General features: G+C 38.9%; 1 protein-coding gene across 15 annotated transcripts in view; it reads left to right on the top strand.

The window, feature by feature from the left end:
- AOPEP (aminopeptidase O (putative)) overlaps window positions 1–26,776 on the top strand; it is a 199,598-nt gene that overhangs the window by 153,689 nt on the left and 19,133 nt on the right. For 13 of the 15 annotated variants that reach the window (XR_010370734.1, XR_010370735.1, XM_064439347.1 and 10 more), the window contains one exon: window positions 20,781–20,897. The exons of 1 other annotated variant lie outside the window; for it this stretch is intronic. Coding sequence is in view for 11 of the 14 variants with exons in the window: in XM_064439347.1 (XP_064295417.1) it covers window positions 20,781–20,897 (117 nt within the window). In the remaining 3 variants the exon portion in view is untranslated. Of the gene's footprint in view, window positions 1–20,780; window positions 20,898–26,776 lie in introns of those variants that run through there. One more of the 15 variants, XR_010370736.1, reaches the window with a different exon arrangement.

A 26,776-nucleotide genomic window follows, 5' to 3' on the forward strand; every position in this document is an offset into this window, starting at 1 on the left:
TTAATGACTAAGTCTGATTAGTGTAGGGAATATGCTAGAGATTTTCTCGCTGCTGGTAATTTAACATGCATGAGGGTCTGAATTCTTCTGCTTTTCAGTCTCTAGACAATCTGTGCAAGTCTAAAAACTGAATGTAATGGCATAGAAGTGTAATAGTATAAATCCCTTGTGTAATGGTAGCCAAAGCAAACAGATTTTCGGCATAACCTAACTGTGTAGCAAATGTGGCTGTTGAACTAGGAACTGTAGTTGTGAGCCACTGGATACTTCTTCCTTCTGTAACAGTGTTCAGGAACAGCTAAATTAATTTAAGCTTCCTGAGTGGAAACAAAATCATGCTTAAATTGGATTAGCAGGAGCCTGCAATGAGAGTTCCTATTGCAAATGTCTATTGTGAATAGACATTTATCTTAAATTACTGTTTCAAAGAGATATTTTTTTTAAATTGTATTTAGCTCCTTCAAATAATGTCATACGGAGAGTGCTGCAGTCTGAAGGATTGTGACTGCGGAACAGATGCATCAGGGACAGGATTGGTGCCAACTTCTGACATGCTCAGGCACACTGATCCGTAAGGACCTCCTACAGGGAGAGAGGGTGTAATTCAATTTCCACACCTATTCCATCCCCATGTCCATCAAGGCTGGTAGTTGTGAGGGCAGCTTTTGTGATATTTTTTAGTAGGGGCTCAGCTGAGGCAACTAAGCTCATTTCATCTGGCTACCTTTTGTTTTGTTTTAAATGTTGCATTTCTTCAGAAAAGGAAGTTTATCTAGAAAAGAGAATTTAATCACCACCGTAAATGTTTAAGCCTCCCGTTTCCATTTGGTAAATTTTTTTTGCATACAGGACCATATGCCAAAAGTATACTCATCCTTTTACAAAGTTGGAAGTACGTAGACACTGTGGACTGCCAAGATTCTCCCAGCTTACAGGAGGCTCGTGAATGTCTAAGTCTGATTTAGCTCCTAATTCCAATAAGGGGTAGTACAAAAATAGGAGAAAAAGAACCCATTCTGCCACTACAGTACAAGCAAAAACATTGGAAGTATGGCTATGTAAAGGTGCCAGGACTGGTTCCACAGTGTGTGTATAAATAAAACCCCCTAATTTTCTCATGCAATGAATTATTGTAGCAATACATTACCTTCTGTTTTTATAGCTGAGATGTAAATTATAAGCCTTCCAAAGTACCTGTTTTCACTGTTTGCTCATGCAAATCTGGCTGTTTCCAGTTGCAAAAGCCAAGGCTTAGCATTTGTCTATTTGTCTACATGGCCACAAATTGCTTTTATAAAGTATTTAGAACATCTAAAGTCAACTTACAGGGACAAGTTTGTGGGCAGATCTCCAGTGACAAAAGCATATGTCAGAAAATGCCTTGATAACACATACTACTTACAGCTTCCTGCTGGTTTCTAAAAAACTTCTGTGTAATGAGTTGGAAAATATACCTGTACTGAACTTCATCATTTTATAAGCATGTAGGCTGGCATGATTTTATACTGCTCTTCACACATATATAATTTTGAAACCTTTTTTCCCCCTATCTTAAATTAGTTTGATCCATATCAGTATTTATGAGCTCCCTAAATAAGAACGGACACAGAGTGCAGGTGTCCTCAACATAAAAGCTGTGAACAAGGTCATTAGGAGTATGTTATGTGTTGACTTCAACCTCTGCTAGATTTGAGCAAGGCTGTTGCCAACAGCATTTTGTTTTATGTTATGCTCTTTAATGTTTACATGTTTTGGCTTAGCACTGAAACTTTAAAGCTAACCAAAGAATATAAAATGTCAAATTTAAATTATCATAGTGTGTGTATGTTAAAATGATTACTCAGAAAGCGCTGTGTGCCCCACCCTACAATCCTTATGTAAATGAGTTTCACTGAAATCTGTGGGAATTTTGTCTCAACAGGTACTGCTGCAAAATCAAGTTCATTATGTCTTACATGCTTAACATATAAATCTAATGCAAAGCAGTTGCAACTCAGATTCCTTACTTTGTAAAAAGCACGCGCAAGTCTCTTAGGCGGTAGATAGCCCACGCAGCATAACGAAAAACAAAGTGACTATTAATGTCCACTACCCAAACTTGTTTGATTTTAATATTATCAGAAATAACTTGATTGTGTCTTCTTTTTTTATTTTTGTTTCTTTAACAATGTTGTTACAAGGTGGTTCTCTGAGGTCCTCTTCAAAATTTTTTGCCTTAAGTTAGCTCTGTCAGCATTCATAACCTATTGCAAGAATCCATTCAATGTATTAAGGTTTAAATGTTGCCTTGTGTTGTTCTTAAAGGGTTTGTATGAAATTTATATTTTTCCCAGTAAATGCATATTTTTATACGCACACCTGTCAGAAAAGTATTGCAAAACTATATGCATTTTACATCAGGACCTACTAATTTGCTCTGCAAAGCACAGTTTTATTTGCAAGTTGTGATGAAGGTGCAAATTTGCAAAAAATGTGTATAAGGTTTATCTGAACAGTAACTTCCCTCATTGTTCCATTCAAGTTGTAACAAAATCTGTATTTAAAAATGTGCTGCAGATTAGTTTTTCCATTTATTTGCTGATTTGTATAATTGGGGAAAATTGATTTATAGTTATTCACAGTAGGACTTTTTTCACAGTAGCAGTGTATCAGGAACATGCAAGTCATTTTAAATATATGGCCAAGCTCTCTTATGCTAAGCTAAAGTGCCTGTGATGTTTACCTATTATGTTTATTGGAGTGTCACATTGTATAATTTAAATATGAAATATATATGGTAAGCTAATACAGCTGGAAAAAATAATGTCAGATTTGATGTGGAAAAATACAGATCCTTGATCTAAACCTGGTGTCTTCATGCTTGACTTTCCTTCCAGTATTTTTCTCTTTTTACTTTACATTGACTAGTGATTCCACTTCAGTCAAGACTATTTATATCTGCCTTTCATAATAAGGTACTTTAAGCACAGCTTTGAGCATTGCTTCAAATACAAGCTAATTGTGGAGTACTAAAGATATTTTGTATGAGCAACAGAATTATGTGCATTTTTCACAGTAATTGCACAAAATACAGCAATTTTTACTTCTGTTTATAGCCATTTAATTACTTTTATATTTGCTTTGCATTAAAACCTAGAAATGAAAATGTGGTAGAAAATGAGAAACAGCAAAATACAGTTTGTAAAAATCCTTCTGTAGGTGCTAGGTAGCATCATGCAGTGGGTGATTATTCTGCCTTGGACTGTGTATTACTGAATTCAGTTGTTTCAGCCACAAATAGCAAAAATTTATTTGTAGTGTTTCCTGATTTCCGGGTATGTTTGGCTGTCTCCCTTACAAAAATAGCACCACAGAAAGCCTTTAGATGGAGCTCAGGAGAGTTGCACAGAAGTAGCTTCGAAATGGCTTTTGAAAACGAAGTAGAACTGTTTTCTGTGCCTGAAGTGTCGTGTGTGTCCCTCGTACCCGGGGCACGTGGTGCCTCCCGCTTGCTGCTGGCGAGGGTGGCCTTGTCTGTGCACATGTAGCCACTTCATGGCTGCAGTTTGTTTTGCAGCGTTTCAGCTCAGCCCTCACCCTCCACACGCGACGTCCTGGCAATAGTCTCCTTGGGGAAGTGCACAGTCCTAATCAAGTGTCAGATACAGAAATGTGGGAAAACGAGAAGCAAGAGAGAGTTTCAACTTCAGTTATCTTGAAATATTGGAAGAAAATATGGGGGCTTTGAAAAGTGGTGAAAGGGTGGAATGTGTAAAGCTTCTGTGGGAAGAAAATGTCATCCTATCAATGGAATTTTTTTTTTTCAGCATTTTCTTGCCTTCTGTTGGATTTCATAATACAAGCATGCTTCTTTGTTCCCTTCTATTCCCTGTCAAAGCCCTCTCTTTCGATCGAGCAAAGTATGTTCATTTTCGTTTCTGTTTTTTAAATGCTCAACTTGAAATCTCGTCAGCTTCAAAATGTTAGTTAAAAATATGTAAAGTCTGCCCCTGCTTTGTCAGTCTGCCAGATTTTGTGGTTTTACAATTCAGTTTTCTGGAGAGGGTTTTTTAAAACTTATTATTGGGTTGGGTTTTTTCCTCTTCCCTGTTGCTGTGTGAATAATTTAAAAACCAAAAAGAAAACAAAAAAAAAAACCAAAAACAACTAGAGAAACTGACTGTCAGGTGGAAACAGTAAGGTGTCAAACATTAAGTAAACATTCCAAAAACAGAGGAAAATCCAGTCACCAAGAACTGAAAAAAACCCAAGGTATACATAATAAGTACAGAAAAATGGAGTTAATATTTTTCATTTACAGATAACGTGCAACCCATTTTTAAAAAACAGACAACAACATTTAATTTACTGCTCTAAAGAGTAGCAGGTATAAGTGGAAAGGGGGAGAAGCATTCAAGAAATAGCTGGCTAAAAGCCAGCAGTCTGTTTTCCCATGATTTTGAGGTCTCAGCAGCCTGACTCGCCAGCTTCCAGTCGGTCTTCTGCAATTTTACATATCCAAAATCTAGATTAAACTAAGCCCTCTTGCTGTCTGCCCGTGCAGTTTAGAGCTGTGTTATGATATATATGGGGCATGCGTATGTCACTACGGTACCACTGGCCTACACAGAGAGCACTTACTGGTGGAACTGGAAACATGAGCTTTAATAAATAAATACGTGAAGGAAGGAGGTATTGTATACATTGAGAGGCCCTTAATTTGGTTTTCTTATTGTGTGCAGCAAATGTTGTCATTTTGCAGGGTTGCTAAATATAAGTCAGTGATTTTCAGTGTTCAGTCCAATAAGCTCTAATTGCCTTGGCGATGCAAATTTAGCCATGTAAATGCTGAAAAAGCCAGTCACAACAGTTTGGGGTTTTGTCCCTGTCCCTCCCCCTCCCACCCAACTTTGCTTTTCAAGTCAGTTCAAACTATACAGTCAAAGATCCCAAGGGGTTTGAAAAAGGGGAAACACATTTTGCAGAGAAAACCAGTCCTCAGCACCGTATGGACTTGGGCAGCTTTGTGAAAAAATTGCGTGCTGTTATATCAGAATATGTCTTTGTTGTCACTTTCCTGTTCTTTCCCTTGAGATACCTCTCAGAAAGGCACCGAGCCTTACTATTTTGCTCCATGCAAAACATTCAGAACTAATCAGCAGTGTAAACACTTCGTTTCTATTTGGACAAACTATTTTTTTGACCGCAAAGATTAATACAGAAGGGCAGTATGTAATGGAAAGGCTGCTTCTTTACACTGGCTTTGTTAATGACACAGACCTGCTGAAATACCATTGCTTTATTTATTTATTCCAACCAGATTCGCTGTAAGTTGAGATTGGCATTGTGAAATCATGCAGACCAGCACTTATGATTTACTGTAAGCATGCTAGTGATATAGTATTCATAATTAACAGAAACAACAATTCCAATAGACTGTTACTTTTTCCTTTTATTGCTTTTATTTACATTAAAATTGCAAACCTCAGTGCACCTACTTGGTATTTCACCTCTTAAAGCAAAAGAATATGTTTATTGCTTGTATTTCCTTGAAGTCAGTGCACTAACACCTGAAATCAACAGGGCTCTTAACGGTAATGGATGCTCTCATCTTGTTACAGAAGGCAAGAGGGTAACATTTCTGCTTCTGTTTTTGTCTTTTAGAAATTCATATCTGTCCGGGGGCACATGAGAAAAGGGCTTTAATTTTATGTTGTTATTGCCCCTGGAATTTAAAGATTTGTCAAAACTCGTTTCATGTTGTTTAAATGCCAAAATTAAAATTTCTAGTTAATGCAATTATTAGATGAGAGATAATGCTCCCAGAAGAGCATTGAATAAAAAGAGTTACAGTAAGAAAAGGAGGAGGGAAGGAAAGAGGTGGAATATGAGCACGGAGAGCAATATGTAATTGCAAGGGTGGAGCATGTCCAAGACTGGTTTGTGATTGGATTTAGATTAAGAAGAAGAGCTTGTGTATTTAGTCTGAAGAGAAGACGAATATTATAGAGGCACCACAGTAAAGGTATAATCAGGTTAAAGGACTTTGTGCTCTCGCCAACTGAGTGGAACTGAAATTGCATTTTCAGTAAGTATACCCTTGTCTTTTGGCCTTTTCACAGTAATACTGCATTTCTTTTGTCATGTCCCTTACCAGTTCTTGGAGTAATTCAGCTGTTACTGGTTACGGTGCTTGTTTTGAATATTGGTGAAATTCCTTTCATATCACCTTCTTGCCTCTATTGCCCATTTGCACTTAGTAGTGGGTAAGAGCTTAGATTTATCATGAATCACCTTTTTTAGGGGTGTCCGTGAAAGAAAATCGCTGTCTGTTGCTGAGTTCAGTCATAATGTTGAAACAGTGATACTTAGCTGAGAGTGTTTTACCTGCCCGTGCCAGACTGGGAGAGTTACAGCTGGCGTCTGATCTGTGACTTTAGGGGTACATGACATACATGCAACTTCTTCAGGAACAGTTTACGGGGGGGGGGGGGGGAGGGAAATCTAATACCCATGTAATCAGATTCCCGTGTCTGTTCAGGTGTTTTTTCAAGATTACATTTTTTTTAATGGTGAAATCTAAGGCTTGTTAACATGTTTTTCCTTCTCTAAAGTTTTCACCTCTCTGGAATTCAGACTAAGATAATTGGCAAAATGAAGACAGATACACAGATTCATAGCTAAGCTGACTGTGGGCAGGAATTTGCTCTCTTAACAATCTATGGGGAAATAACTCTAAGATTGCCAGCAAAACAGAAAAGAAACAGGAGATCTCAGTGCCTGCTTTGCCTGGGCCATGAAAATGTACACACTATGGTTGTGGCTTCCTTAATTTCCAGAAGTGCTGAGTGCTTCAGTTCCCAGCTTTCTAGGACTTGTGGGTATATATACATCTGCAAGTCAGTGCTGCAGCAGGTTCCCAGGCTGAAGTCAGTGGTGCACAGAAACTGCTTTAAAAACTGACGTACGGCTGTGGCTAAGATGTCTGTGTTTAAAAATAAGGGGGTAGTAAGGCGTGTTAAATTTCCAAGAATATGTTGTTTGTTTCATTGTATTTTCAGACTGGACTGGCTAAAGCTGTCTACAGATTAATGAGTTATTAGATTCTGCAGATAATAAGCAGCATATAATAGAAATTGCTCTATGAGTCTGTATAATATAGAAACCTCATGTTTTGAGCTAGTTTGAAAAAAACAATAACCGTACTGTTGCTGCCAAATTCTACAGTGTAACTTTGTTATTTATTTATTAAACGCTGTAATATCCTTTTAAAAGGGACACTTAAAGAGGGCCCGATGCTGTAAACTTGTGAGCAGTGTAGGCTGCTGTTCCTTCCAGTGGAGGTACTCATGCATGCCAAGTTAATTACACCTAAGTGTTCGCATGGTTCTGCCCATAAACTGCGGTTATCTTGGGGTTTTGCTGGGGTAGGTGATGACGTGGCCCAGATTTTGAGAGACATATTCAGGGGATTGCTTTCAAACATGGGGTAAAAACCACATAGCAAATTAAATCTCTACTGCCTAGTTTGAAAGAAAAGAAAAAAAGTGCTATCATTTCCTGTTATTTAAGATGGAGCTATGAAGGGCTAATTTTGCCAGTGGAAAATATTTACTCATTAAAGTAGCCATAGCTATTTGCTGTTTGTTACTGTAGCTGTCCTAATTTCAAAGAATTGCAAATGTCATTAACTCATCCTGGTGTAATCGGTTGTTAAGTTTTTATTTCTAAAAAGTAGGAGTTTGGTGATAGACACGTGCCTTAAATCAGTAAACTGCCTTGGATATTTTATGTGGAATAACAATAGTGAAAGTAATCTTTTTAAAATCTTTTATAGACTGAGAACTTTAATGCCAAGCTTCTTGCTGGAGGGAGTTTTTATAGTTACGTTATAAACACCTGGGGATTGCAGTTTATAATGGAAACTTCAGGTCCATTTTAGCTACAGCAGCATACACGTATCTGAAATTAAACTTCTAAAGATTTATTTTGCTAGACAGAAAATGCTGATGGAGTGGGCACTTGCCTTTGCTTCTTAAGAGCAAGAGCTAAACAGATATTTTGCTTGCACTTTGGAATGGGTTGCATTTCAGTGTTCAAAAGCATTCATTACTTATCTTAAATTAGGTTTAAATGATCATGTTACCAAGCAATTTCTTAAATTAGCTGTGGGATTGCACCGTTTAAACTTTTCATGTAAATAACTTGGTGCTGTCACTGTGTACAGCACTGTAGGTTCTTGCTAAAGCTGTCAGTCAACAATTCCCATTAGTAGATAACATTATGAATTACTGTCAAAGCAGTGTACTTAGTGCTTAGTGGTTGTCCAACCATTTGTATATAAATAATACTCTACTGCTGCACAGTCAGGCCACTGCTCCCTGGAATTATCTGCTTGATTGTTTTCACATTTGTATGTAACTTCAGTGATTAAGTGCCGGTCTTGTTCTCCTTATGCAAGTAAATATTCCCTTCAAGTTAGTGGGAGCTCTCCTTCCATAAGAAGGATGGAATGAGGCCATAGGACAGCAAATTTTCTTCATATCTTTCCTGGAGATCAATATTTTTTCCTCTCCCTCCTTTCCCAAAGAGAGAGAAGTTAAGAAGCAGGCAGCCTTAGACATAAATAACCACTGTTTTGTAAATGATAGGCCCCCCTGCAATTGATTGCAGTGATTGGCTTGATGCCTGCTCACGAGGAAGTCCTACTGTGGCCCATAGCGGTTCCTCCAGGTCCACGTAAAAAGGTCCGAGTTAGGCAGGACATGAAATGGCTGGAGTGGAACCCAAAAGTGCATGGGTCAGGAGTGGGATGGGCTGCTCTGTCCTTTACACACATTAGATCCTTTCACTAGAGGGAAGATAGTATGGAAATGAATGGCATTAAATTGAATAATTTATTGGCACATTTCTAGAATAAAAATAAATAACTTCAGAGTGGGGCTTTTTGCTTAGGATTTATTTTTAGTTTTCTGCAACATCTGCTTTACCCTTTGCTTCCTCAGTCATTTGTAAAGCATTGGAAATTTTGAAATACCTTTAAAAATGAAGCTTGTAGTAAATGATTGATGTAAAACGTCACAGAAAAATCTCTGTTTGAAAATGGACAACCTAGAACCCTCTTCTGTTTTGGCATGAAGACTTATCATTGTGCCTGCTTCTGGAAATGAAGTTGCAAGTACCTGCATTTTATAAATATGTTAAGTGATTCCGCATACTCTGGGATATGATGCATAAACCTAATGGAGAGGGGGGTATGAAATTAAGGTCTTTTAAGAAACTATTTGAATATTCCTTAGAGATATATAAAAAACCAAACCCAGCACCACCACCACCACCAAAATTTTAAACAAACTGTAGGACTTGTTATTAAAAAAGAGGGGCTTGGAGAGAGGTAAAAACTTTTCAGTGAGTTATGTGAGCATATCTTTGTATGCTTATGTGCGTATACCAATATTACAAATGAGCATAATAAATTATGATTGTTCCTACTGAAAGTAAATGAATATATTTAAAGCCTCTAGTTCTACCCCAACTGTGAGAATGTATTTTTAAGGGAGTTTGTGCCTTAAACATCGTGTATTTTATTCATACCCTTTCAACAACCTTGTAGTTGCTTAATATGTCTAAAATATTTTTGTCTGTTTCTGTCACTTGGGTTGTCATAAAACCAGCACATACTTTTATAATGACAAGACAGTACTAATTTTTGCTTTTCCAAGAGAGCTCTTCAGAGGCTAGTGCTTTGATGTAATTCTATTAAATTGAATAGAGTTGTTCCCACACAAAGCTGTAGTTATGAGTCAAGAAACAAATCCGTTATCTGGATCTAAAAGTAATTATTAATGTTGTGCCTCTATGTGGTCAGTACATGTGATAAAATAACTCCTGCTCCCTTTTAATAATTCACATATCTTCCTTGGCATTACACAAAGTCTCATCTGAGAAACATGAGCAGAATGTAGCACTTTTTCTCTTATCACATTTTATCTGGTAATTACTTCTGAAAACATTAGTATTTCAACTAACTTCCAGGGTTTGGTTTCCTGTTTCGTTTTAGGTTTTTTGGGTTTTTTTTTTTTGTTTCTTTGTTTTTTAAGAAGTCTTGATGCTACGCACACTGATGGTGTGCAAATCCTGCCTCAAGCCACTCAGTTTCTTGTACTCCTTCAAGCTAAAAATCTGTAAGTTAAGTTACAGTTTGGAAAAGTTAATTTCCAGCAAGTTTCAGCTTGGATTTATTTTTATGGTTGGTTTTAATGCTCCTATAAAGGATTTTGAAAGAGAAAATCTGGCAGCTAGATCCTTGCTAATAACTATAACATCTTTTTAAATAGCACTGGGCATAATAAGGGTGTCATGCAACACTCATCCACTTGTCCTCGGATCTTTTAAAAGCTTGGGTTTTTTTCCAGTGGTAATTGTTTTCCGCAACAGTTTTAAATAAAACTTTATCCATATTTTTTAAATCAAGAATAAAAAGTAACGGGATACGCTTGTTCTGTTCCATACCACACTCATCGCCATAGAATCTGAGTAGCTTCCACAAGTGCATTAAGCAATGAACTAACATCTGTCATGTGTTGTGCATTGTCTCATCCTGTACCCCTGGAGAGAGCTGTGTGCCGTGGAGTGTTTTGTTTCAGAAAGGGTTTCTTGGTAGGGAGAAAGGGTTGCTTTCCCCCTCCCCCGCCCCACCCCTTAACTACATACTGCTATGTATTTGTACTAGAGCAGGCAAAACTGCGAAACTTGCGATGGAGTGGAAGGTGGTGGTGCTTGTGACCCAGTCCTTAGTTCACAGTGCAAGTTTTAAATCAACCTATTAAAAAGGTCAGGCTCCCTTTCAAGAAGTCTGTGTGCTTTGAGTGGAGAATTGTGGAATGGAGGAGGAGCCCAGCTGTCGCCTGCGATCCTCAGTCAGCAGTTGGAAGTGGCCTTAGTGCCACTGGCAAAGGCTGCAGTGGCTCGCCTAGAGGGATTTCTGGTGGGAACCAGTGTAGAAACAAGACGACCAATATGACAGGGGTGTGGTAGCCTGTGTTGCTAGAGCTGCAGTACAGTGTTCAGTACCTGTTATCTTCTGAAGTGGCAGGGGCTTCATTTTGAGACGCTGGGGTAGTTGGGCTGAGAAGTAACAGCGGCTGTGGAATTGGATCACTTTTAGCCGCAGTGAAGGAGTTCTCCCAGACAACCTGAGATTTTTAGTCATGGCCATTGTGAAATCTCAGTTAAAACAAAGAATCCAAGAAGCAGATGGCAGTGGATTGGTATCGCTGCATCTTTGGTCAATGGAGACTTTTTCATGACTGTAAACTCTACTTACTGCTCTTCTACGTTCCCAGCATCACCTATGTAGTCTTAGGTTTAGATCTCATCTGTTACAGTTACATCTGTTGTAAGGTTGTCTGTGATTAAGGCTTGCTTGAAGGTATGTGGTAATTTCTGAAACTTGAGTCCACTCAATCTTGTCAGTTGTATTCTTAAGAAATTAAAAAAAACCTAAAACAACAACACCCCCCCCCCCCCCAGTGAAGGATCAAATGGGCATGGTGTGTTGGAAAAACTACTGTAAGTATGCACAGGCTGTGTTGGATGTACAATGAGTCAGAGCCAGGTTTCAGGTCAGAAGAAAATATTGCTAGCTGAGGTCTGGAAATACGGTTAATCTATAAATGTTAAAAGACAACTGACATAATTATACATGAAATCACTCATCATCCGTTGATCTGAAATTGCAAGGGTAGAAAAGAGAGTTGATTCCTGTGACTTCCAGGAGTAAAGGGTCAAGTGATGGAAGTGCACTTTCCCATCTCTGCTTTAGTCCTTTCCTCTGGGAAGGTTTGCGACATTGTTAGTGCTTTATGATGAACCTTGGCCAGCCCTCCCTGGTGAAGTGGTGGTGTATGCTGCAGCCATGAGCTAAGTGGAATTTGTATGACTTTACTCAGCAGCAGCCAGGCTGATGAAAATTTAGAGAAGAAAAAAACTCTCATCTCTCTCCTTCAGTTTCTTTCTCTGAATGATGATGACTGTTTGGGGCAGATATAATACCTTTGTGATTGATTTATCAGAAAGGAACCTGTTTTGGTGAACAAGTCATGGTCTCCCCAAGACCTGACCACACCATAAGAGAGTTGAGAAACTCATAGTGAATTCCTATGGTCCCTGAAGATCACAATCCTAGATGAACTCTGGGCATTCACTGGATAGGTCATTGGTAGGCATAGGTAGAACAAATTCCCGTTCCAGAAATTTCCATGTATGTGCCAATTTCTCAAGGAAAAAGAAGATATTTCTTCAAGCTAGCCCTTGCTTAGTTATGTTGCAAGGATTCTGGACTGAAGAAGTAGCTTAACTGCCAGGGGTGGTTTCTAGAGTTAGGATTTGGCACTTTTCAGTGCTGGGTGATGAGGTTACTTAGCTGGTAATTTGCAACATAGCAAAGCTTAGAAAAACCAGTTAATCTTCTTTGGCTCTCAGGTTTTTCTAGTACATACAGTCAGAAAAAGAGTGGAAATCTGTCTGATGGTACCTCTCATTGATGGTTGTGGCTAGCATACTGTGATAATGATTCTTCAACTCTCTGTTTCACAGCTTGTAGACTGGCCACTGAGACACTGGTTTTCAGTGTCTGCTGTAGTCTGCAAATTTCTTTTAATGTCTCAGAGGACACTCCCTGGACTGTTTTCAGAGGATTTAGATGAATGTCATTCAAGGTGAGCTGGTTTATACTGCCATTGATCTCAGCATCAGCACATAGCCTGGAGCAGCTGAGACCTAGAGTGTTTTGTGTGTACAAATAAGGAGGCAATTACTTCCATTTCAGCATCTGCTACAATGTGGGTGTGAAATCTTTCCACCAGTTGCTCACTAAGACCTTTTGGTCTTCTGTATGGGTCCTTTAATTTGTAGTAGTCCAACAGTCTGGAAAATGAAGCTGGCGTTCTCCTTGGAATTGTGTTTTTGTACCTGGATGAACAGTTTGCTGAACCTGAAGTGCCTCTGTTGGGTCTGCTGTTAGATGAGAAGGTGGTCATAGTGCCAGCTGCTGTCACATGGTTGGAGAGCACTAACTACAGGGCTGACGTTCTGATCACCTCTCCAGTGCTGAGGACTTCTGAGATCAAATGAAAGGGTAACTGAAGATCTTGCTGTTGCCAGTTTCAACTTTAGTTTGTGTCAGAGCAATGCTGTCTGTTACCAATATGTCTGAGTAATGATCCTGTGGAGTATGGTTTCAGATGTGGAATCTGGCTTCTTGCATCCCCTTTTCTCTTGCTGTGGCCATTTCATATGAAACCAGGAGCAGCACATGCTGGAAGCATACTAGTAAGTGGCAGAGACGATAATCTGCATTGAATAGACAATGTGTAGCCTATTATGCTTAAAAGGGAATTATTATGCTTGCGGGTAAAGTTATAGTGAAACATTTCTTTGAGAAAACTAGGGTTGAGGGAAAGTACTGTATAACTTGACTGAACCTGTAGTGGAAGCCACCTGGTTTTCATTTTGCTGGCTCAGCAGTAAGTTAGGTCATAAAGGTTTAATAATTTTTGACATTTCAGTGCATTTATATTAGATTGCAGATGCTGAATCTCTTCATAAATGGATCTTCTCTCCATTAAGTCAATTATGGGAAAATATTTTGTACTCTAGCTTAAGAAAAAAGAATTTGGTTTATGGACTGGTAGCAATGGCTGTCCTTTTAAAAACATTACTGGTAATGTGTAACCAGAATATCAGACACAGAACATGAAACAGCTTTAAACTTTCATTTATGCTGCCAATTCCCACGTTGAAAGTCATCTTAAAATATTGATAAAATTAAATCCTTGCATTCTCATCTCACAGTATTGTAACATATATACCCACAGTTTTCCTGTCTGCTTTTCCTTCCTGCCACCCTACAAATATTTTCCAGTGTTACAAAAATCAAACACTAAGTTTGATGCATAAGTACCAAACAGTTTGGTGTGAGTAATATGATGTGATTTGTACAGTGTCAAAATAGCATTTAAATGCAACAGGACAAAAAAACTGTATGAAGATGACAAAGTTTAAGCACATAAGTAGTCCCAAGGGCCTGCCCCAATTGGGTGTCTGTAACATTTAGGGGAGTATGGCATTGTTTATGCAAACGTTCCTTTGATGAATCAATGTTAATTTAGGACAGGGTTTGAGAAGGGCACCACAAAGATGCAGCCTCACTTTGTAAAGTGCTTGCCAATCACTATCTCCTCTTTCAAAAATGCTGAATACATTGCTCAGTTAGAAAAAGTTTCCCAAGTTTGTTGCTTCATGGACACATTAGTCTTGCACATATCAGGTTAAGTTATAATTAAAATCAAGCATGTGTGCAAAACCTTTTTGAACCCTCCAGAAGCCCACGTTAAGTTGTAGCTGTGTCATAACATTTATTGCTTGTGTATCGACAGTTGCGCTCTGATGTCTGCTGGCATTTGAAAAGGAGCGTTAGAAGTCAATGGAGGTCAGGTTGTTTGAGTGGTGTGCACATGTAAATTTGTGTAGTTCTTTGCCATTTGTGTCCTTCATCAAGCAATGTTTTCAAATGTGTGGCCAGAATAAATCAAACCTTTATATTTGAATAGGTGGTGACCTTAAAATGATTTCTGACATAGATGATCTGCTTCCAAAAATAAGAAATCCTTAATTTTGATGTTACAAAGAAGAAAGTAACTGGGAACTAAATGCAAGTGCAGTTGTTTATTAAATAAATTGCTCTTACTGACATTTTTATGTCCTACTAGTATGAAGCAAGTGGTACCAGACATAAATGTCTCAGAAACAGTATTTTGAACTGTAACACAAATCAAATGCTGATGAACTTGTTGCGATCATTACTTCTTAGAGTAAGACTTTTTAAAGACTTACTTTGAAGTTCATACAGATTTCTTTCCCATGATAAAAACCCAGAACAATTCCTGTTTTTTTTGTTTTTAAACTAGATACTGAAAAATTAATTGCTGAGCACAGAAAGAACCGTCTCAGCAGAGACTGCGATGAATTGCGTACAATGGGAAGACATTTCATATGAGTGTAGTTCATAAGTAAATGAGAATGAGTTACAGAGAGAGATATTTATTTTGCTTTTAAATATAATGAGGTCTAGTTATCTTTCATAAACATTCAAAGGGGAGCTGACTTTTCAGCAAGAGGGAAGTACTAAACAAACTGACCCAAACAAAGTTAAACAGAACAGTCTGCTTCACTACGCACTTCTGAAATTTTGTCAGCCTCTAGCATAGACGGGTTTTGTTTTGTGAACTAGTTCAAAGCATTTTTTTTGTCAGCTGCAGATTACTTATATTTTTCCTGCATATTAATCAAACTGCAGACTAGGTCTTTCAGAGGTAGGCTCTCGTAAGTAGTGTATCACGGTATGCTAGTTAACAGCTGTTAGCGTGGACATTTTTATTGAATTCGTATGTTACTTGATATGAGTACATTTTAGCCCCTGAAGGGGGAAAAAAATAAAAAGCCTTGTTTTCATTTAAAAGAAGTCACTGTGCAGATGAAAACAGCATCTGAGGAATATTGTTTGAGGTAAACAATGATAAAGTCTGTCTAAAGAAATTATTGAGTAAATAGTGTTTTCTTGAATTTTCAAGCTAACAATTTTCTGGATGGTTTGAGGAAGGGGCAGGGGGTGGATTTGTTCTACAAAGGTTTTTTGTTTAATTGCAGCCTGCAGAAAACAGCCCTCAAGGCAAATTGTCTATGTGGAGAGTTTATAACATGAGATTCATTCAGGATTTTTTTGATTGGTTCAGACAATAGGCGCAGAGATGGCCTGGCCCTATAAATCCTGGCTCCTGGACTAGGAGCAGTGCTTTCTTATCTGCAATTAATGAAGAAAGTCTATCTGAAGGGAACCATTCACTATTGAACTCTGGGGTGGAGTTTTTCCCTTTCTTTCCTAAGAGAGGAGTGGGAAGGAATTTGGTTTGACTTTGGAAAATCTTGTAAAAATGTAAATGAAAAGGGACTTTATGATTTGGAGAGGGACGATACTACCTTCTTCCAAAGAAATACAGGAGAAATGCATTGTGCCTTAGAAACTTGAAACTTTTCTGTGTAGTTTTCAAAGGTCAAATTACTTTAATTCTGTTTTGGGCCTTGTTTGTGTTGTATTTCAGCCAGCATTTTCCAGTGCACAGTAGTGACTTTTTTTTCCTTTCCCCCCTGTTTTTGCTCAGTGTAAACAGTTGCTTGCTGTGGTTACACAGACAAATATAGAAGAGAACCCTTTTCTGGGAGAAGAGTCTCCCCATGCATTTCTTAACCATTTTTGGGAAGAATCGATCTATCTGTGCATGTGAGACAGGGAGGCAGTAGCTGTAAATTGAAGTGACATCATATATATATTACTACCATTGATCCGCTTTTAGACTAGAGCCAGGATAAAAGGAAATGGCATCAGGGAGGAAGTATGCTCATTTAGGCACAGATCCCAGTGTGATAATGGAGTAATAATAGAAATCACGCCACTGTCAATCGGTTGCTGCATTAGTCTGAGGCACATTTCCCCTCCGAGGAGGCTTTCAATGACTTCATTCAAGTGCAGGCAGGAGCAAATGGGATATTCAGCATACCAGCTGTACTACTTCAGTGATTTGTGTCCTGGCTCAGGGATGCAGTGCAAGCTCTGGTGCTGTGGATGCTCAAGTAGATATATCTGTGTCACATTTCATGGCTGTGAAAGGTCAGTAGTCAAATGTTTCAGTGGCATTTTTTCTAGTATCAAGGGTGAATCTGGCATTTATTGCATTTGTTAATGTAAGAATTGATAAATACGTTCCTTTGCATGGGTGGTCTTCTGGGATGTGAGGTTGATGACCTCTGTAGCTGCCATACCACATCTTTGAACAGGCAAGATTTGTTTTCTTTGTGCTTTTTACAGGTTAGGGGTAGGATTCAGAAAACTCATAGTTTTTTTCTGAGATTATGTGTAGAAACCCTTTCAATGAGATACTATTTAACATAGTAAAAAGGCTTAAGTGTCTTGTGTACTTACATGAATAAAACACAGAGTATGCTTTCTCTTATTTCCCAAATATTTAGTGTACGTTGAATCTCAGCCCCCATAAGCTGCTTGGCTTCTATTTTCTGAGTTATATTTTCAATTTGGTTACATTTTTGTTAATTTTTCTATCTTTTTTTTTTTTCAAATACAGACCTAGTTTTGATACTCCCTATCATTCGCAGTTTGTTTTAGAGGTAACGGCGTCATTATCCAAACTTTAAAACCACCACATCAGGTAACATAGGGGAAGCAGGGGACAAATGGGTATTTAGTGTGAGGAGAAAGTGAACTCGTTGAAAAGGCTGAGGAGTTGCAGGAGAGGTTTTACAGTCTTAAGGGCAAGATAAAGTACACAGTGCTGGGATACAGCTTTATAGTGGGGATAACGTTTAATTGGATGGGACGTGACAGAAAACCTCTAGTGTGCTTGATCTCAACGTATTAATTTATTCCCTCTTTGTAGTGCCAGTACTCCCAACTGGGGGAGGGAGAACCCTGGGAAGAGCAGTATGATTTCCGTGCAGCAGGCATAGGTTGGGAGAGGAGTTGTCTACTTTATAGTATAAATAGATGCTGTTGCAGCAATCACTGCCATCATGAAAACTATTTCTTGATACTTGCCACATTTTGTGATTGAAGTAATCTAATTTAATAATTGCATATATTTAGGCATTTTGATTGAGCATGCTCCAATACAGTTCAGAGAGTAATTTTATTTATATATATATATACACATATATATATATAATTTTTCTTATTGGTTTGGGTTTTGGTTTTGGTTTCGGTTTTTTTTTAAACAGCAAGACTGAAATTTTACGTTCAGGGTGTTATTGTTTCTTTCTGAATGTTCTCCACATGGAGATACACATCAACACAATAAGTTTATCTTGCTGTATCTTGCTGTAGCTGCATTGTGTGGGGTTTTGTGAATGTTAGATGTTCAATATGCATTCACACAATATTAGAATATGAGTTGTTGTAAAGGAAAATGGCTTTACAATACTTGGAATTTACTTCCCATTTTCTCAAGCATTTATGTTTTGGTAGAACTTAAAAGCAAGGGCCCCTTCGTATTAAGCATAAGGCAAACAAATGGAAAATCAGTAGTGTGTACCCCACACAATTCTCATTGTGTGAAAGATGAGAAGTAACAGGTGGAATGGACAAATGAGGACTGCTGTGGGGAAAAGGAAAAATAATGGAGTGTGGGTTTTTCAACTGAAAATTGGAGTGCAATTTTATGAAATTTATCATCATTGAAAAGCTGCTTTGGAGATAACATTATTCATATTGCTGTGTTTGTGGAAAAGAAGATTTCTAAACTGCTGAAGGAATTTTGAAGTAGTCACTGTTGTGAAGCTTTGGCTGAGCTTTCTGCCTCTGCTTAGGATAGGTTTTCCTCTTAGGCAGAGTCTCTTTTATTGAAAGGAAAGGGTAAGGAATGAAGGAGAATGTTCCTTCTTTTATTTTTTTGTTGGAACCAGTGGAAGAACAAAGTGTATTAGCTGCGCCCACTAGTGCCGCTTTGGTTACAGGTCTGTCAGCACTCCGCTGGTGCCCCCACCCTCTCTGCCAGTGCTTGCTAGCTCCTACCTTGGACTTTAATTAAACTGTGAGCTGGAAAATGGTATGTAAAGTCTCATCTTGGGCAGCTGGAACGTGGGAAAATAACAGATGCCGTGGTCTCAGATTTTTTTCTCTGCAGTCTCAAAATTAAACCGATAAGACTTGAACCTGTATTTGTGAAAACTCTTCACCCATAATGCAGCACTAGGCAGAGGTAAATTAAGGACATGGCTGTTGTTCTGCTTTTGTTGGCTTCAGTGAGACTGTGTAATGTTATCTTAAACAATAGTTTTCTGTGGGTGACTCTGTATAGCAATTATACTGGAGATATATTATAAAATAATAACTCTCAGGTGTTATGTACCTATGTATTCAAGCAGCTGTTCTACAGTTTCTACAAATTAAGTATTGCTCTGCTGTCTTCTCTGCTGAGAAAGCTTTCTAAATCAGAAGTTACCTTTCTGTGTGTGGTGGTCTGCAACATTTCAGATTTTATTAGTGTTCAGAATGAATTCAGTTTCCAGGCATAGCCACTTCCCAGAAGCCCTCCCTGTTTTATTTTTTAGAGCAGCTGCTTTTGGACTGTGCAGTAAACATTCAAGCTGGCATTTTAGTAGTTGTCCTGAAATTGAAATAGTCAATATTTTTAAATGTCTGACTATTTTTAACAACTCCATTTTTTTGGCAGGCTTCAGTATCACTTAAAAAATGTTCCAGTAAGAGCCAGTAAAATGTGAGGGTTTTTTTCAGTCTCTAAGAATACAACTTTATTAAAAAAAAAAAAGTAGGGAAATCAAAAATGCAAGGAAACCAAAGCATTAAAATCATAAAGATCACTTTTTTCCTTCACTCTGATTTAGGTACTAACGCTAAATTATGTCAGACAAAAAGGGAACAAAATGTCATGTTGCTTGGTTAGTTGTTAATGGCAATATTTTACAGATTAAGACTTAAGGGAAGATCCTTGATATCTTAATCAACTTACTGTCAGAGGTCAGGGGTCCAGACTTGTTCAGTCCACATAAACAGCCTTGGCTGTGGGGTGTGTTGGAAGAGGCATTTCCTATCGCTGACTTCATTGTGTACTGCTTAGCACATTGATGCTGCAGAGGGGGACGTAGGCAACAAGGCGGAAGTAATGTTAAAGTATCAGATTGTCTTTTTTCATTAAGCTGTCTGGAGCACATTAGAAGTGAGCAGTGCTGGTTTCCTTCTATGTGCAAAAGCTTAAGATCGCGTTCTTCCTCCCTTCCCCCTTCCTTTTTTGGTGCCCTGCAATGACGAATAATGGGGAAAGCTTTGGGGCATGTAACAAACTTCTGACTGATCACCCTGAACCCTCAATTTCCAATAGATGCTTCCTGGCAGCTGGTGTAATTTCTCGCTGAGCTCTGTTTGAATTATTTATTTGTTCATCCAATAAGCCTATTAAACAGAGCACTTAAGCACTTGCTACATCAGACTTCTTGTGCTTTTTTCTTTTTAGGCTGCATTAGGTTCAACATGAAAATGATAGGTTCTGGAGTTAGGCAACTACTAAAAATATATGCATGTTTGGATAGATATATATTGTGTGTGCCACAAACATAACACTGATGCATCTTTACCATGTAACGATTTATGGCTTGTGACTCATTGCACTAGAATATGCCTCAAAATGTGTCGTTACAATACTTGTTATGTGGGTCACTTATTTGTGTTGTGTTTCTTTGTTCACTGTAAGAATGTTGTGCAATTGCTCGTATAACAGATAAAAATGCCAGTCTCAAATATTATACATTCATATGTCTGGTTGATTCCTGAAATTATGCACTGTAAATTATTGTCTTTTTTTATTCCTTCCAAGCCCAAACAAAATGGAATTACTTAGCATATGTATTCCATAAAAATCTTACTTAATAAGCTATGATTATGTTTCAATAAGATAAGCATCGTTTAGATCTGATCTAACTATAGTAATGAAAACCACGGAAAATGAGTCTTAATTGGGCCCCAGCGCAGAGGCTTTCAGAACACAGACATGTAAACACTGAGGTTTTTCAGAAACCAGCTAGAAGTTCTTGTCATATTTCAAGCACACGCTGGAAGCACACAGGTTATCACAATCTTGTTCTCTTTGGTTTGTTTCCATTTAATTGTTCAGTCAGTAGAGATCGTTACTCACACATGGCATTTATTTTCCTCTTAGCTTCTCCCTGACCAGCTGGTCTTACTTCTGGAGTCTCTCTTGGAGGAGAAGACGTTGTGTCCTAGAATACTGCAGTGCTTAGAGAAAACATACCAGCTCCGGGAGCAAGATGCTGAGGTAATCCACTTTGAAAAAATAACCCTAACATATGCCATTGCATTGTTGACTAGGAGTGAGTGTTCCACTAGGATCCAGGCTCTAAATCTTAAATTGGATATTCTTAACTCCAGTATTGTTGCACTTTCAGATGTCCTAATTACTCAGTATTTCTGTGCATTTTGTGTAGGTCCAGGTGTGTTTGCATACTGTGGTAGTAGGAGAGAGCACTGCCTAGATGTCATTACTATTATACAGGTACCTTGGGCAGCACATTTGCTCAAGTGTTAAATTTCTCACTGAGTCATGGTCACTGTGTATTGAAGCCTCGTTCATTTGAGTGGCGTGTATTGTCTCCCAATGCAGTTGTGTCTGTTATGGTCTAAAATTATTCTTCCCCATGGTCAGCCCATATTGTTCCTCTTTGAGTGCTCTGAACTCTCACTCAGGATTTAGAAAAGTTTGCTTTCCAGAGAGACTGCAGTATGTTCTGGTTTGGGGCATGAGTTTAAGGGGGTATCAGTTCTTTACAGTTGCTTCTAGTAAGTGCCAGGGATATTAACAGTCCCTGAGGAAAACACTGTTTTATATGATACTGTAAATGTGCCTTCCTTATCACAGGCACATGTGGGGCTAGCATCCCTGCTCCAAAGAGCTCAATGTCTTTCGGGGGCAAACCAGGAAATCCTTATTACCACGCTCACCGCTGTTTTGTAGAGTCCTTATAGATTTCTCAGGATGGGAGAGTTGTGACAATTAAGGCAGCAGCAGTTGTGGCTGAAAACATCCCTGCTTCGAGTATGTAGTATTCAGGCGGGGAGGTAAGAAGATGGAATCAGTCATGAAGATAAGGGATCTGTAGATTTATATGTAAACAAGGGTTAGTTGTGAAGTAGCATATGATCAAACTAATGTGCAATGAGGGGGCACGGTAAACTTAACATGACGTTTAACTCTTGTTTAACTAAAAACTACTGTGAAGGCTGCAGAAAGTCAGTGTGCATGACTTGCCCTGTTATAATTGGAACTTTATGGCAAGAATTAAAATTGAGGGAGAGAGGAAAATCTTATTACTCTTAGGCTGAAGTTACTGGGTGGATGCTTATAAATACTTGGAAATCCAAACAGTAACATAAAGGTCAATAGAATAGAGGCCTAGCTTTTTCTCAGAAAAAACTGAAAACATTTTGACTGTTGCTGTCTACTGCACTGTTTTATTTTTTTGTTGATACAGGTTTCCAAATGCCAGATTTGTTTTTAATTAGTACTTGAACCAACATTTCTATTTATAGGTATTAGAATATATTTTAATCACAACTGAGTACCAGTGAAATGTCAGGGATCCTATAATGGGAAGAGGAATTAATAGGGAGACAGATCAAAGCAATATCTGTGGTGTTGCTGCCTCATGCCTGTGAATTGTAAGCACCAGGCCACAAGCTTCAGTTCTGCAGGTTTTTCCTGTCTCTCTACTTTATATTTTCTTTCTTCCTTGAAGTGTCATATGAAAGTACTGAAGTGATCTGTCAGTATTTTTTCATTTAAAAAAAAAACAAACAGCAAAATGACGACCCCAGTCAAAGGAGCATGATCTCCATTGAAACCAGGGCCTTAGCAGACGTTGAGAAGTACAGCTAAGACAACATTACCGCAACCATTACCAGTCATCAGATTGCGGACACCTACAGTCCTTTAAAGTGAATAGTAGCTTACATGCTCTCACGTACCTGAGGGAAGGACTTTTCATGTCTCTTTCTCCAGTATGTGTACAGGGGAGTTTTCTTGTCATGACCCAGGGACAAAGAACCAGAGTCCAAGTCTATAGCTGAGCTGTGCATGTCTAGATTTGATTCGTGAAGACATTAATCACTTTCAGGGATTCCGTTGTGTTACTGGAGTTCAAATGTTCTCTGTAACAGAATGCCAGAAATGGATCAGGCAGGCCAATAAGAAAACTGTCAGTGTCAGAGGTTTTATCGAGGGTTTTTTTAAAGTAGTGTTGTCAGCTGTGTTCCATCCAGCAGCAGAAAGTTAAGAAATAGGAACTTGTTTTCTTAATTTTGACAAGTTGCATCTTCCAGTGGGGATTAGCAATGATACGGCCAGTAGTATGTGAGAGTCATACACAAAATAGTATGTTTTTTTTGTATTTTAAACAAAGTTTGGTCTTTACAATTATACATAAAATATTGTCTGCACACTCGGGAGTTGGAAGGCTTCCCCTGTATGTACTGTAGGTAGCTAAACAGCCTTCTTTACAGCGTCAGAGGGAATATAAAGAACAGTGTGCATATATGCTGCTGAGTACTCTTGCAAGGGCAAGAATGTTCCACACTTTGTAGTACTTATGTGGAAAAAGTGAAGGATTTGGATAATCTCCCCATATCAGATAAGTGTGTTGGGAGGAGTAAAGGGGACAGTTGTCTGGTGGATTTTACTGTTGGGATGAAATCAGCAGAGAAAAACCTCCCTCTCTGTGCCTGTTTTAAAGGCCCTGAATGTTCTGTATAGACACTTCAGCCCTGTAGGATGCTGGCATTGAAGCACCACACCAAAGCTAACACTGGCAAAGTACTGGGGAAAAGTTGCCCAAGGTTGCTTGAGCCTGGCTGAGTGGAAATGGAACACATGGGCACTGGGCCTGTTTCATCTTTGAGTTACTTTACAGTTCATTCAATGAGTGAGTTGTGTGTACACAACTCACTAACATTTCACAAATGCTGCAAGACAGCTCATTATTGGGGATTATTTTATTCTACACAAGTACAGCATGGGAAGTCCTGGTTCATGTTTCTTAAAGCCTTTATATCAGTAATTCTGAAGCATCTTCATTTTGACTTTAAAGTTCAGCACACTGAACTTTTACTATTGTAAAACAGCGTGCACCTGGCGGTGTCTGCACTTGCCCAAAGCAACGTGCAGGTCTGTCCTCAGCAAAGGTTGCCAACAGCACTATTTGTTACTCCTGACCACCTGTTACCACATGCATGTCCAGCCTTGCCAAAATAAGGGCACTTTAGAAAGGAGAGGAGGGTTTGCAGCAGATTATCTGCCTTGCTTTGATTCCTTTGTACCACTCAGGAGAGGAGAGAGGTGTGAGTCAGGCTTTGAGTGGAATTTAAGTATTGTTCTCTCTTCAAGGAGTGCTCAAGCTTGTCCTTCCTGGAATCTCCTCTGTCCTCTTTCAGATGAGGTCTCAGCACAGATATGTAGCTTTGGAGGAGGGCAGGAGGCAGTGGTAGCCTCTCCCTTCTAAGACATACACTGATTTGAATGCTTCAGCTAAAAAAAATCAGAGGTTAGGTAACATATTTCTGATTTATAATGCATAAGTCATCTTTCATAGCAATCTTTGAGTCACAAGAGCCAGAAATGAGATACTGATGGCTTAATTACATCTCAGATTGGTCTGTCCCCAGTCTTGGATGCTACAAGAGGTTTGTAGGACATCTGCTTAATTGCAGAATTTGTGAGTCCCTCCTACTTTTTCTTTCAGTCCACTTCTATAATAACAAATCATTATTTCATTTTCCATTTACTGTTCAAACCTTGGAACATCTAAGAAGGCACAAAACTACAAGTTTGTTTTCCACAGGTTAAATTCACTGATATGAATTATTTGAATTGAGCATATCCAATATATCTTTAAATAATGTTTTGAGAGCAACAAAGGTTTCAAAGTTTAAAACCATTTATCTATCACCTCTGAGTGCCTTGAGCCCATCCATCATGGCTCAGACCTTGTCAGACAAGTGGGAGGCAATTGCGTGGAGAATGATTGTGTCCTCACTTTCCTCTTCCTGTTCCCTAATTTCTTGCTGTGCTGCTTCCTGCTACATAATAAGATAGCTTATGGACAGGCTACATCTCCATGACGTACCACATACTGTATGCAAGAGAAGCATTATGGAAGCTGCCTGCAGTCTGAAGATGACAAAGTCCAGCTGGAAGTTCAGCTGAATGAGGAGAGCTGGGGTATGTTATAAAGCAGCTGCAGTTGCCAGCAGACAGCACAGCAGAATAGTAGAACTGAAGGTGGGCCTGGGGTTGTTTTTGTTCTGTTTCTTTCTGAGGTGGACGTTTTATGCAGATACTTAACTTATTCAATAACTAGCATCTGGCAGAATGTGGAGAGTTGGTCTATGTGGAAAGTTTATGGGTTGCGAGTATTTTTTAAGTCCACCTAACACAGCCTGACCCTCTTGTGATATGACTATGCAAGCTTATCTTGTTTGAGCATAGGCTGTTGAGGACTTTAATTTAAAAGACTTGGAATAATTTACAAATATCTAAAGACAAGACTAGGAGCTCTGGAAAGCACTCAGTGAATCTGTTAACTAGAAGAACCCCGTGATTATTTCCATTATTTCTGTTCGAACATCTTCGTTTGGTCATAGAATCATAGAATTATTGTGGTTGAAAAAGACCTCTAGGATCATCAAGTCTAACCGTCAGCCCAGCACTGCCATGTCTCCTAAACCATGCCCTGAAGTTCCACATCTACATGTCTTTTAAATACTTCCCGGGATGGTGACTTTACCACCTCTCTGGGCAGCCTGATCCAATGCCTGACCATGCTTTCAGTAAAGAAATTTTTCCTAATATCCAATCTAAACCTCCCCTGGTGCAGCTTGAAGCTGTTTTCTCTCATTCTGTCGCTAGTGACCTGGGAGAAGGGAGGGCTCTGTAGCATATGTACACACAAAATCACAGGGCAGAGTAGCATGCAGAACAGTAAAATAGGTGACAGGGAGAAGATCACTAAGGCTGTAGGAAAAGGGCAGTGGGTGTGTGTGAAACTGTCAGTCCTATTTAAGACTTGACAGTATTTCTGCAAGTGTGTTTTACTTGTTCCTGCATAATCAAAGACCTGGTGATAAAAATACAGAATGTGGACAAAGCAGAAAGTTTATGGTGTATTTCCCCAGACTTTTCATTGTGGAGTTAGCTTTTCTTTCTTTCCTACTGCAGGCATCACTTTTTTATAAAATATCTTGCCTGCACAGCATATGGAAAGTTGCTTTGATAGTTTTCCTTATCTCAGCAAGTTGGCTGAAATGCTCTTCACTTGCATAATGCTTTCCCTGTATTCAGGATCATGATGTGGTATATTTTGGGGAGCGTGGAGAGACTGTAACTGTTTCTGCAGTGAGTAAAATGAGTTAAGGTCATAATATCGTCAGTCATGTGGGTGGCATAAAGCCATTCTCACACAACTACTTCATTGTGCATGAGGTCTGCCTATGAGACCAAGGCTATAAAGTGGTGGCATCTTATTTCACTGCCAGAAATCCAGTCATGCTAATACAAACCATGTAAGGTACTTGGCATCCTAAAAAGTGGTGAGAATTGTGTTTAGGACAAAATAACTTTGATTCATTGATCTTTCCTAGCCCGTGAAAAGCTGGCAGACCTGGAAGTACAAATTAATTACAATGCAATATCTGTCTTGCCACTTCCCATCTGCATTGAGCTGAGCACATTCTCGCACTGCATTATTCAGCTGTCCTGCCAGTTGTGGCTGGGCATTATTGGAAGGCACTCTTATGGAACAGAGCCCTGTACAGTACACTGTAAAACTTGGTGGGAAAAGGCAACTGCTCAGGAAAGGTCAGTCCATGCTCATAGGCAGACAAGTCACTCGGTGAGCTTTCCTTTCAGCGCAGCCACTGGGCTAGTCCTCCCTTGGGGCAGGGGTTCAGGAGCAGTCTCCAGCTTTTGAATAAAATTAGTAATGTGTTGGAAATACATCCACAGGCTTGCCAGTCCTTCCTGACTGGAACATGGAGCAACAGATAGGCATGTTTCAGACAGTGGCATTGCAACCAAACAGGGAGATACACGATCCTTTTCCTTGACCAGTGTCATTGTTGGTGTGATTCAACAGATGAAAAAGGTAG

The sequence above is a fragment of the Phalacrocorax carbo genome, chromosome Z (genome assembly GCF_963921805.1).
Source record: "Phalacrocorax carbo chromosome Z, bPhaCar2.1, whole genome shotgun sequence".
In the NCBI taxonomy this organism is placed as follows: domain Eukaryota; kingdom Metazoa; phylum Chordata; class Aves; order Suliformes; family Phalacrocoracidae; genus Phalacrocorax; species Phalacrocorax carbo.